The sequence below is a fragment of the Echinops telfairi genome, unplaced genomic scaffold (genome assembly GCF_000313985.2).
Source record: "Echinops telfairi isolate 266 unplaced genomic scaffold, ASM31398v2 ScPeMD7_7459;HRSCAF=8497, whole genome shotgun sequence".
In the NCBI taxonomy this organism is placed as follows: Eukaryota; Metazoa; Chordata; class Mammalia; order Afrosoricida; family Tenrecidae; genus Echinops; species Echinops telfairi.
In genome coordinates, this window is record NW_022111359.1 from 7,931,664 (window position 1) to 7,945,590 (window position 13,927).

General features: G+C 37.0%; 1 protein-coding gene across 1 annotated transcript; it reads left to right on the forward strand.

The window, feature by feature from the left end:
- The first annotated feature begins 2,027 nt into the window (after nucleotides 1-2,027).
- Nucleotides 2,028-2,972, forward strand: LOC101660620 (olfactory receptor 24-like). The gene has a single exon (XM_004714233.2). The coding sequence runs from the start codon at nucleotides 2,031-2,033 to the stop codon at nucleotides 2,970-2,972; it is 942 nt and encodes a 313-aa protein (XP_004714290.1). The 5' UTR covers nucleotides 2,028-2,030.
- Nucleotides 2,973-13,927: the final 10,955 nt, after the last annotated feature.

Consider the following 13,927-nt stretch of genomic DNA (forward strand, 5'->3'; position numbering starts at 1 on the left):
AGGAAAGCTTGGTTCTTTGTTAATATCTTAGAAGAATTTGTCTAATTATCTCTTTGAAAATTGTTTCTATTTCATTTTTGTTGTAATGGTAGTCTGGCATTGCAGTAATTCTAATGTTATATGTATTAGTTAAAACCCACAGTTCATTTTGTGTTTATTATTTGTTCTTTAGTTGTTCCTGATACTTGATAAGTTTAGTTACTTTGTTAACTAGTTCATTTATTCTATCTTTTGCCAATTCAGCTCTATCTTTTTACTGTTTCTTTTGATTTTTTTCTATTTAGATTGCTCTATCTTTCAGTTTCAAGCATTCTTCCCATTCTCTTTTTCTTTCTGTTTTCAGTATCCTTGTAGAGTGATTTTATTCTTTAATTTGTTCCCCAGTCTCTGTTACTTCATTTTCTGTGTGTTTCTTGCTATTTGAAGTATAAAAAATCCCATAGGCTAAAAATGACTTATTCCATTAGCCCTATCTTCATAGAATAAGTTTGCTTTTTCTCATGTTTTGCCTTAGTTTGTGCTTTAGTATTTTGAATCATTTTTTCTCGGTTTAAATTTTATATTCTTGTGTTTGTGAGATATTTTTCTCATTGAATATCCCGGTATTACAGTGGACAAGAGTCCACCTACTAACCAAAAACCATGACTCATAACCACAAGCTGTGCTGGGGAGTAAAGATTCAAAACTTTTCAAAGATTTGCAGCCCTCGGAAAAACATGAGACAGCTCCATTCCACCCCACAAGGTCATTATGCATCATAATTGATCCCGTATTCGTGGGTTGGGTATCTTTACCTGAGGACAACTAGTGCAGGCTCCTTTGTCTTTGTTGTTTTGTTTTTTTCAAGGTGATTCCAGAGTTCTGGATGCTTGACCTTTGGAACTTATATGTGTGCAGGGGAGAGGGATTTATCTTGTCACAGATGCTGCTGTCCCCAGTAAGGCTCAACATTTCTGTATGGACATGGGTACTCTCTATGTTCTTCCTTCATGCTAACCTTGCACAGTCTCTCCCACAATGTCCCTCTGTCAGCAGAAAGCCATCTTATATTTGTGTGGACCAATTTTTTGGCTCTCTGTCCTGATCTATTTATCTTTCCTTTCACCAGTACCACACTTCCCTAAACACTGTGGTTTTATTGAAAATCTTGACATTGGTGTCAGTCCAACTTGTTTGTTACTCAATATTGTGTTGGCTTTTCTAGGTCTCTGCCTTTCTTTATAAACTTTGGGACCAGTTTGTTAGTATACCCAAAATAATTTGGTGCAGTGTTGACTGAGATGTGCTGAATCTCTAGATTAAGTTGGAAGTAATTCACAGGTGAGTAATATTATCTTCCTATGTATTAACATGGAATATGTATCCATTTGTTTATGTCTTCTTTGGCTCATCTTATCAAAATGTTCCCTTTGTATATCATGTACATGTTTTGTTAGATTTTTAACTATGTCCTCTTTCTTTTTGTTTTCTAATGCAAATTATAGTCTAATTAATATTTTTAGTTTTTCATATCTGGTATAAAGAAGTTGACTTTTCTGTATTAACCTAGTGTCCTAGTACCTTACTATATGAGTTTAATAGTTCCTGGAGAAACTATGTAAAATTATCTGAGTTGCCTAGTATTTTCATTCACATTATTTAAATACACTTTTCTATTTCTTATTTTTTAAGTGTTTAAAGCTTTCCTACATGAACAAGTATATGCAGATTTCAAGATTATCCGTTGCTTCTGAAACACCATTTATTCATTTATTTTTGCTTCAATTAATTTTATTCTGAGATACAGTTTTAATAGTTTTTCAACAAAGGTAAATGTGTGTATCCTTTCCATCTGTGTTTGATAGGGGACTTATTCAGCAGATATCTGAGTTGCTATAAAAACCATGTCAATGATTCGACATGCAAAATATAAACTGGTGTATAATTATGTCAGATATGAAATTGGGTATAATCTTGTCAAATGACCCTGAATCTTGTCTGTAGCACTCATGTAACCTCCCCTTTAACTACTTTCAGAAGAATCATCCCCATGGAACTAAGGAATCAAACGAGTGCATCTGAATTCATTCTTCTTGGCCTTTCGGAAAACCCAGAACAGGAAACTCTCCTCTTTGCTCTGTTCCTCTGCATGTATTTAGTAACGGCCATGGGAAACCTATTAATAATTCTAGCTATCACCTCTGACTCCCACCTCCAAACCCCCATGTACTTCTTTGTGGCTAACCTCTCCTTAGTTGATTTCTGCCTTACCACTGACACCATCCCCCAAATGCTGGTGAACATCCAAACTGGGAGCAAGTCTATCTCTTATCCTTGCTGCCTGATTCAGATGTACTTTTTCCATTTCTTTGGCATTATTGACAGTCTATTAATCGCTGTGATGGCTTATGACAGGTTTGTGGCCATATGTCACCCCTTGCATTACACTACCATCATGAGCCCACGCCTCTGTATCTTGATGGCTGGTAGTCCTTGGATATTTTCCTTCTTCATGTCCCTCACCCATATCCTCTTAATGGTTCGCCTGGTTTTCTGTGGCAGCAATGAGGTTCCTCATTACTTCTGTGACCTCACTCCTCTGCTCCGGCTGTCTTGCACTGACACCACAATGAACAAGGTTTTTGTGTTCATTGTGGCAGGGTTAGTGTTAGCGATTCCTTTTATCTGCATCCTGGCGTCTTATGTTCATATCACTTTGGCCATCATGAGGGTTCCTTCAGCAAATGGCAGGAAAAAAGCCTTTTCCACCTGTAGCTCTCACCTCGCTGTGGTCGCCCTTCTATATGGGACTACAATTGGGGTCTATCTATGCCCTTCATCTGTCCGCACAGCTGTGAAAGAAAAGGCGTCTGCTGTAATGTACACTGCAGTCACGCCCATGCTGAACCCCTTTATTTATAGCCTGAGGAACAGGGATTTGAAGGGAGCCCTAAGGAATCTTATCAACAGAAAAATCACCTCCTCTGCCTGACCACTAGGAACCTGGGAGCTTTTAGAAGATAGAATCTAAAACTCCAGGGTTTGGACAAAACTCTGAAATTTGGAAGAGTTCAAGGAGTAGTCAATTGATTTTTTCATTTCAGATACTTAAAGAAAATCTCAAGATGGCCCTGTAATTATTTTGTCAAGAACAAGAATTACTGAGTCTTTTTTTAGTATGTTTCTGCCTTCTCAGAAAACAACTTTTTGGGCCAGCCAGTTTGACATCACCTGGTTCAGAATTCATTAAGCACATAACAAAAACGCATTGAGTACCTATACTTAAGTTGACTAAGGGTATTATTTTAAGGAGAATGTGATATCAGGATTAGAGGGGAACTATGATATGTAGACGACATCTTCTAGCTTGCTGAAAGTGAGGGGAGCTTACAGCAGCTTTCAGTATGAATTGCAACTCAATGTAAAGAAAATAAAAATCCTTAGAATTGGACCAATTGACAAGATCATGATAAACAATGAAAAGATTTAAGTTGTCAAGGATTTCATTTTGCTTCCATCCACCATCAATGCTCATGGAAGCAGCAGTCAAGAAGCCAGATGGCATAATGCGTTGGCTTAATCTGCTGCACAATACCTATTCAAGTGTTAAAGATCAGAGGGTGTCACTTTGAGAAATAAGGTGGGTCTGGCCCAAGGTGTAGTATTGTCAACCACCTCATATGTACATAAAAGTTCAATGATGAATAAGGAATACCAAAGAAAAAGGGATAGATATGAATTTTGATGTCGAAAAGACTATTGAAAGGAATGTGGAAGAACTTTCAAGAAGAGCAAACAAATCTGTCTTGGGAGAAGTACAGGCAGCATTCTCCTTAAATGAGGAGGACAAGACTTCATATCACATGCTATCAACATGTTATCAGGAGGGCCCAGTCCCTACAAAGGACATTATGCTTGGTAAAGTGGAAAGCCAGTGAAAAACAGAACGACCTGCAATAAAATTAATTGGCACAGTGGCTGCAACTACGGACTCAAACAGAACAACAATGGTGAGGACGGCGCAGGACTGGGCAGTGTTTCATTCATTCTCTTGTAAATATGAGTCAAACCCAACTAAATGGGACCTAATAAAAATGATGTTTGGTGCTAGCAATACAATGGTGTGTAAGAGAGACATGGTTTTTGTGGTTGTGGCTTATTGATAAGTTTGGGAGACTCATATTTATTATGCAATTACAATGCAATGGGATCTGAACCTTCCAGTAGGAAGGTGGGATACAATAGAAACACCTGACATAATCTAGTGAAAAGGTTCTTGAAGGCTCCCTGGGAGAGTTTTACCAAATTGTAACTCTAGGATGGTGATGTTCAGGAAAAGATAATTGCTTTAAACTAAGTCAATAGTATATAATGCAGGAAACAGAAGGAGATAGTGGAAGAAAGAAATTCAATTGAGCATTGAAAATCCAGTCATGTTGAATGCCTTGGAGAACTAGGTCAAGAAGGACATTCAAATCTAACCTAAGCATTTGGACATCGTGACAACCAGGGAGCTATCTTTATTTCCAAAGACCAAATTCTGAGATCATGTGGATGAGGAACATTCTTCCCTACCTTTGTCAGGATGGAGTGTGCTAGAGAAAAGTGAGAGCCACAAAAAAGAATAAGATTCAGACTAGGGATTCACCATCTGATGGCTTATAACAAAAGGGAAGATACCAATTAACTGAGTCCTGAATCTCTAAATTAGAAGAAAATCTAGCCATGTATACCTATGGGATGCATGTAAGTAACAGCACAGCTATTTAGCCATTTACTTTCTGCCACACACTTTGCTATGTTTCCTTGCAGTGCCACATTTAATCATTTAAAAGTCCCTGTGAAGACATTAAATTGTCTTCTATTCTATTGTGGAACATCAAATAATAATATGATGAGATCAATATATTCCACCACATAAAAAAAAAGAATAAGAATGGGAAAGAACATGATCATTTGGTAAAATTCAACATTCATCCTGATAAAAATGATTTAAAAAGAGGTGGGTGAATTGGGAAGAAATTTGACTAGATAAGTGAGAGCATATATACCAAACCAGTTACCAACAACATCCCAAAAGAGAGATACTTAAAGCAGTCCCCTTGAGAGTGGGAACCAGACAAGGATAGCCTCTATCAAGATCCCTATTCAATATTATTCAGAAATCTGAGAAAGAGCTATATGGCAAGAAAAGGAAATAAACAACATCCAATTTGACAAGAAAAAAGGAAGACTTTTTATCTTCAGATGATAGTATCCTACAATTAGAAATTCAAGGAAAACCTCAGCAATAAAATTACTGGAACTAATTATTTAGCAAAATAGTGTATCAAAAGTCAACATACAAAAAGCAATGGGACTCTTTTACATTAATAAAGAAAACTCTGGAAAGGAAATTTGGAAGAAAATAATATTTACGAAGGCCATACAAAATATGTAATAAAAACCCTAATCAAAAAACTCCACTGCCTTTGATTCCATTCTGACTTAAAATTACCTGTTTCAGGACTCTGAGGCCATAAATCATTTTAGGAGTAAAAGTCTAATCTTTCTCCCTTGGAATAAGTAGTGATTTTGAACTATTGACCTTGCATATAACCCATTGCACTCTCACACTTAGGAATAAATCAAACCAGAGATACAAATGACCTCCAAAACAAACTCACTACAATTGAGTTGATTTGACTTACAGCAAACCTATAGGGCAGAGTGGAACTCCCCCTTCAGTTTCTGAGGTGGCAAATCTTTACAGGAGTAGAATGGATCACTTTTCTTCCTCATAGCAGTTAGTGAGTTTGATCTGCTGACCTTGGGTCAGCAGCCCTATTTATAATTAACTGCACCACCAAGACTCGTACAAAACATTTACACAAAGAAAAATGCAAAACACGGCTACAAGATATTAAAAGAGACCTCCAGTAATGGAAGAATATTTGATACTCATAAATAGGATAACTTAATGCTGTGAAAATTTCAATACTACCCAAAGTGATCTACAGATATCATGCAATCTCAGTTCATATGCCATCATCATCTTTTAAGAGATGGAAAGAGTAATCACTAATTTTACATGGAAACGCAAGGGAACCTGGATAGATAAACACTACTGAGGAAATAATAGGCTTCACACTTTCCCATTTCAAAGCCTACTAAACCATCATGGGAGTCAAAATAGTCTGGTACTGGAACAATGACAGATCTATAGTCCAATGATACAGAACTGATAACCAAGAAGTATAATAGTACTCACTTATGGAAAGCTGATCTTTGAAAAAGAACCACAATTCAGGGAAGAAATGGTTTCTATTGAAAGGTTCTTAGGCTCTATTGAGTTGGTTCTGACCCATAGCGTCCCTGTGCACAACAGAAGGAAATACTGCCAGTTCCTGTGTTATCCTCACAATTATTCCTATGCCTGAGCCCATGAGAGAAAGCAGTGCTGGCAAAACAGGATATCCATTTGGAGGAAAATGAAACAGGACCCATGTCTCACACAATATAAAAACACAAACACAAGATGAATTGAAGACCTAAATGTGAAACCTTGAGCTATATAACAACTAGTGGGGGTGACGGGGGTGGAGGAAGGGCCTTAATATATATATCCCATAAATACACTAATTATAATACACAACCAAAAAACACAAATTGGATAAGACAAAGCAGATGGCACTAAATCTCCAAACTCACTGCCATGAATAGTTTCTGATTCATAGAGACCATAAAGGAGTGGGTAGACTTGCCACCATGAGTTTCTGAGACTTGTCACTCGTTACAGAAGTAGAAAGCGCAGTGCTTCTCCTGTGGAGCAGCTGGTGTTTTCAACCTGCTGACCTTGCACTTGGCGTCTCAATGTGTACCTACTACATTACCAAAGCTCCTAAGTAGATGTGTGGGACTCACAAAAACTGCACATTATGTGTATCAAAAGATTTCACCAAAAATTCCAAAGAAAGCCCGCAGAATGGGACACAAATTTGCCAACAGCAAATATGATGGGTTAGTCTCTAAAATTTATAGGACACTTCAACAAGAAAAAGACAAATATTCCAATCTAAACATTGATAGATGATATGCACAGACCAAAGTAGACATCCATGCAACCAACCAAAGCCTGAAGAAATGCTCAAGATCATTAGACATTAGATGATAGAAAACAAAACAACAGTGAGATACCACCTTCCCTCAGCATGAATACTAAAGCTCAAAAAAAAACCAAAACAAAGCAACAGATGCTTGAAAGGATGTGGAGAGACTGGAACCCTCATACACTGCTGATGTACAACCACTGTGGAAAACTGCATGGCACTTCCTCAACACGTTGGAAATGGGAATACCATATGATCTAGCAAATCGCACTACTAGATATATATATATACTAGAGAAATACGATCCATGAAACGCAGATTTTTTAAAAAGGAAAAACCAAAATGTCTATCAACAAAAGAATGACAAACTGTGGTATATACATGTATATATATATGAATAATACTATGCGATGTTAAAGAATAACAATGAATCTGTGAAACACTTCATGATATGGATGAACCTTGAGGATATTGTATTGAGTGAACATGTTGTGGTTGTGGTGGTTGTGGTTGTGGTTAGGTATCATTGAGTCCGTTCCAACTCCCAGCAGTCCCGACATACAACAAAATGAACCTTGCCCTCTCCTGTGCCATCCTCATAATTGTTATATTTAAGTCCATTGTTTCAGTCCTGTTTTAATCCATCTCCTTGAATGTCCCCCTCTTCGTCACTCACCTACTTTACCAAGGAGGAGATCCTTTTCTGGACTGATCTCTGCTGAGAGCAAGTCTGAAGTACATGGCATTAGTTCATCACCAATGGGCAAATATCGTATGAAACCACTATGATAAAAATCCCTCAGTATTGAAACTGGTGACTTGAATTTTTCTTTAGTTCTTTCAGCCTGAGAAGTGCCACATGTGTTCTTCCTTTTGGTTTCCTGTTGCTAAGTCTGTGCACATTTTACTATAATATTTCATACTGTCTTTTCAAGCTGCCTGCTGAAATCTGGTCAGCTTTTTTATGTTATCATTTCTTCCATTCACTGTAGCTATACTACATTCAAGAGCAAGTTTCAGAGTACATTCTTTTTTTTCCAGAGTATATTCTAACATCTACTTTTATCTTCTCTCTCTTTTGTCTTTTACCTGACCTTGTATTTTCTTCACCTATGGTGTCACTTAACTCCTCTGGTCTCTGTCATTATTGCTCAGTGTCCGTCAAGTAATATATGCTAAGGTTCATATTTTGGCTATTGTCAATTGTTTTAAATATCTTCAGCTTTAATTTGATCTTGCATATGAGCCAGTTCCATGGTCAACCCTGGCCTCTTCTGTCTGATGTTATTGAAATTTCCCATCATCTCTTTCCACAGGTTTGGTTGATTGATAACTGCATAGACCATCTGGTTAGATCCATATATAAGCCCTTTATGTTGTTGAAAACAAGTATTTTAAATGAATAATGAACTGATCTTTAAATATTCTAGTTTTCAACCTCTGGTTTCATTTCTGTCATTAAGGCCATAATTCTTAACTGCCAATCTTTCTTATTTGTTTACATCTTTGACATTCCAGTCAAGAGTAATTATAAATGCATATTGATTGTATGTGTTATCAATTTCAGATTTCAGCAGTTGATCAAAGTACTTAATTTAGATTAAAATATTTAATTTCTTCATCTTTGGGTTTAGTGATTGGTGTTTACACTTGAATAATCTCTGACAGCATTTTATTTCAGGATGTTTTTGTGGTCATAAGGGCTATGAAGTGAGTTCTGACTCAGCAAGCATATGTACAATATAATGAAAAGCTATGTGGTCCTGTGCCCCACCCTATTTTAAGACAGTTTTTGAAATGTTCTCTATGAAGATGAATTGGGCACCGTTCATCTTCAGTTTCTTGACCCACTAAGCAAGGTGATGAATTGGACACATTCTTCTTCAATTTCTTGACCAACTAAGCAAGGTATACACATGCTTAGGAAATCAACAAAACAGAGCACTGTTGTCCAAAGCAAAGGCTCATAGCTACCACCTAGACATTCCACAAAGAAAAACAAGCAATATAATGGAAAGAGAAAGGAATGTTGGTGCAATTGCTTATAGGCATATATATATACACAAAACAAACTCACGGCCAATGAGTGAATGCTGACTCATAGCGACCCTTGTAGAACAGGGTAGAACTGGCCATATATAACTCAGAAATTCTATAGAGTTACATGTGAGTTCTGCCTGGCCAATGGAATGAGTTAGAGTGTCATCTGAGAAGCAGAGTGCTGAAAAGTAGACAGCAGCTCCAAAGTAGAGTGTTATGGGAGGAAGAAGTATGTTCTTGCATCCATTTTTGTTACAACCAATGGGAAACCCAGTCCAAGATGACATGCAAATTGAATAGATGGGTCATAGCAATGAATCCAGTCAAATGGCATTTTAACTGTATAGCATTTACATACAAAGTTACATTGTGAGTTTTGTAAGCAATAATATTTATAACTTTTGTTTTAAAGTATATTGGATATATATATATATATGCAGTCACAATCTGGAATACAACTAATATAATACTAGCATGGGTAACAATAAAATACTACCACCGTAAGTGTCCCAAATTACTGGAAATATGAATATTTGCCTAACATGCAGAGTTTTATTTATGTATAAAGTGAGTTTCATAATTTACTGTCTGTTGCATGGGACAATATCCTTGATTTTAGTCTCTATCTGCAAATAAACAAATTAATAAGTACAGTAAGAGAAAACAAAATGTAATATTTATTTATTTTTTGTCCGGAACATGTTTTCATTTTACTATACTGAGTGTTTCTTCACGGCCAAGGAAACAAAAAACGCTATTTATCACATTGTTACTTTTATTTTATAAGAATATTTGCATACATGTATGAAAAATTGAACAATTCCTTGAAGAAATAAATAAATACTTCAAAGCCAAATCGAACTCACTGCCATCAAGTCAATGCTAACTCACAGCAATCCTATAGGACAGGGTGGAATGTGAGTTTCTGAGACTGTAACTTTCTATAGGAGTAGAAAACCCCGTTGTTTTCTTCCTGTGGATTGACTGGTGGTTTCAAACTGCTGACCTCACAGTTGGAAACCCAACACATAAACACTAAGCCACCTGAGCTCTATAAGTTAATACTTATATAATAAAATTATATAAATTTATTTTACTTTTTATTTTCCTTCAGATTGATTTTCATTTAGGAAATCATAATGTCATCACTTGCAAAACAAACTTGCTCATCAAAAAGTGGTGTTATTGCTACATCGATTGTGTATGTATCTCTGTATCTGGGTACTAATTTGACACCCATCTTTCCTGATTTTAAACCATGTAGTATTCCCCTTTTCTGTTTGAGCAACTGCTTTTTGATTCACAGTGAAGTATTCTGGACTTCCAATTCTTCTCAATGTTATCCATAGTTGGTTATGATCTACACAATTAAATGATTTTGCATAATCAATAAAACACAAGTAAATCTGTTTATGATATTTCCTACATGGAGCCAAGATTTGTCGGATATCAGCAAATGTGGGAAAAAGAACTGGGAAGCGATTATGTGCAGACAAACTCTCAACATTCATACATGAAGGAGTCTGGGAGGCCAAGGCTCCCGTGGAGGAAACCTTCACTTTCATGAATTGTAGATGTGTCCCACTCATTCTCCTAAGTAAAGTTATTCTCCACGATGCCTCATCCCCCCAAATACACCACAATAGTGCCATTTTTAAAGGTGCTACTTGCAAGTACATGGTTGCTACTATATACACTTGAAGGTCAACTGCTTTGAGGTTATCTGCTTGAAGGTTGTCAGCCATCTAATGCAATCAGACTCTATCATCTGTCCTACTCTAACTAGGGTCCACTCCCTTCTGATAAGGATCATAGATTGTTCTGGAGAAGAGCTCAAAGACACTTAAGGTCAAGCCAACTCAGACAGCTAAGGTAAACTGCCATCTTGACTCTAGAACCCACCCATCTTGCTATCTGTGTGCCTTCCTGTCACTTGTATACCTCTAGTACCACCCTTTCCTGTTACATATGCGATTAGTGTGGGCTGAGTACCCGAGATTATATAACTTCATGAGATTACATTATGGTCTCTCTCTGCTCAGACCTGGCTCCTGAAGTTATGACTGAGAGGTAAGCCCTTGCATCCATTATCTTATCTGATGTCGCTTTAACTTACCCTTCAATTACATAACCACCCTTTAGACCCATTCAGTTGTAGAGAGGCTGGTCACCAATAAGCAGTGATGTACTTGGTTCCACATCCTCTTCTGAATCTGACTTGAAGTTTTAGCAGTTCCCCATCAATATACTGCTTCAACTGCTGGTGGGTGATCTTCAGCAAAATTTCACTTGCATGTGATATTAATGATATTGTTCTACAGCCTTTTGTTGGATCACTTTTCTTTGGAGTGATACAAATATGGATCTGTTATAGTCAGCTAGCCAGGTATCTGTCTTCCAAAGTTTTTGTCATAGATTAGTGAGTGCTTCTAGTGATCGATCAGCATATTTAAACCTTTCAATTCTTGTTCATCAATTCCTGGAGCTTTGGTTTCAGATAATGCCTTCAGTGCAGCTTAGACTTCTGCCCTCAGTCCCATTAGTTGTTGATCATATGCTATCACTTGAAATGGTTGAATGTGGATGAGTTCTTTTTGCCATAATGATTGTGTGTGTGTACTTTCCATCTTCTTTAAGTGTATTATTCAATATTTTGCCCACAGAATATTTTAATATTGCAAACAGAAGCTTAACTTTTTTTTTCACCTTGAACTATGCTGAGTTTGTTCTTCTTTTAGCTTTCTAACTCCAGGTGTTTACACGTTTCATTACAATATTTTGTACTCTTAAACTGCCTTTGAAATTTTCTATCTAATACTCTTACTTCAACATGTCTTCCATTGGCTTTAGCTATTCTATGCTCCAGAGTAAGTTTCAGAGTCTCTTTTGGCATCCCCTTTGGTCTTCCCCTTTCCTCTTTTTAATGACCTTTTGTTTTCTTCATGGATTATGTTCTTGATGTCATCCCACAGCTCAGTAGATCTTCTGTCATTAATGTTCAATGAGTCAAATATATACTGGAGATGCTCTTGAAATTCAAGTGGAATATACTCAGGGTCATTTGTTGCCTCTCGTGGATTTGTTTAAATTCACGTGACCACAAATTGAACTTACATATAAACAATTGAAGGTATGTTCTATGGTCAAGCTCTGACCTCATTTTGGTCTATGGTATTGAGCTTCTCCATTGCCTATTCCCTGCAATGTAATCAATTTGATTCCTGTGTATTCCATTTGGAGAGTCCACATGTAAAAATACATTTGCAATGAAGCAGCCATTGATCCTGCAGAATTCTATTATGCATTCTCTAGCTTAATTTATATGACTAAGGCCATATTTTCCAATGACTTGTGCATTTTAATATCCAATAATTATCAATGCATCTGACTTAAGAAGTTGGTAGAATTCCTCAAATTCTTCATCAATAACTTTAGTTTTTTGTGTGTACATTTGAATAACAGTATTGACAGGTATGCATATAGATATCATCCTATCACAAACAGCATTGTTCTTCAAGGTAGATCTTGAATTGTTCTTTTTGACCACAAATTCAACGTTGTTCCTCTGAATGTTTCATTTGGCATAGTAATCATATTACTATCTAATTCAAAGTGGCAATACCAGTCCATTACAGCTCACCAGTTCCTAGAGCAACGGTTCTTAACCTGTGGGTCATGACCTCATTGGGGGTCAAACAACCCTTTCACAGGGTCACCAAAGACCATCAGAAAACACATATTTCTAATCATCTTAGGAACTGAGACACTGCAGACCCGCCTCTATCTATCTCCAGGCTGGTCTGCCCACATGCAGATAAGCCTGCCTCTAACTACCTGGCATGATGACATCATCGCACCAACCCCATCACATACACATACACCCCATACAAATACAGGTATATGTGACAGGGTTGGCGCCATAATATATTTATGTGGACCAGTCACACATATGTAGAGATCAGCTACTGTGTAGAGAGCAGTTACTGTGTAAAAAGCAACTGCTGTGCTGAAAGCAGCTACTCTGTTAAAAGCAGCAGTTTGGGAGGTAAAACGACACTTCATGAATTATAATTACTGTGTAAATGTAAATCACCAACTACTGCAAAGAAAAAACGTATATAGCTGTACCATGGGAACTTAATCTAAATGCTGATTGGTATTTTTTGTATTCAGCTGTGGTTGACGTGAATACTGCCCCCTTGTGATAGTAACAGGTCTGTAAAAAAATAACAGAACAGTAAATCATAGGAAACTTTAATGAACTGTATTGACTGAACTATGCCATGCATCATCTTTTGTATTATTACAGCTATTGTTATATAGTTTTTCATGAGGAAACTATCCCATGACAATGCATCGAGTAGAGAAAAACATTGAGAACAGAAAATATAGTATTTTTTACAGTATGATTTTGCCTCCATAATTACAGCAGGAATTGAGAAATTGCAATGTGGTATTTGTTGTGAAATTCTGTCAACCGAATCTATGAAGCTGAGCAAACTAAAATGCCATTTTGATAGCAAGCATCCAAACTTTCCTGGCAAAGATACCAACTAGTTTAGAAGCAAAGCTGATGGACTCAAGAAAGCCAGACTTGACACTGGTGGCAAGTACCACAAACAAAACATAATAGCTGTTGAAGCTTCATATTTGGTGGTACTCCGAATCACCAGAGCTGTGAAACCTCACACCACTGCTGAGGATTTACTGTTACCAATGGTCAAAGACATTGTTCGAGTTATGATGGAGTCGAATTTGTTATGAAATTGAGTGCAATTTCCTTATCTAACAACACCGTCCGCAGAAGAACAGATGACAT

Coding starts and splice junctions, on each gene's coding strand:
- LOC101660620 (XM_004714233.2), top strand. CDS start 2,031: ATGGAACTAAGGAATCAAACGAGTGCATCTGAATTCATTCTTCTTGGC.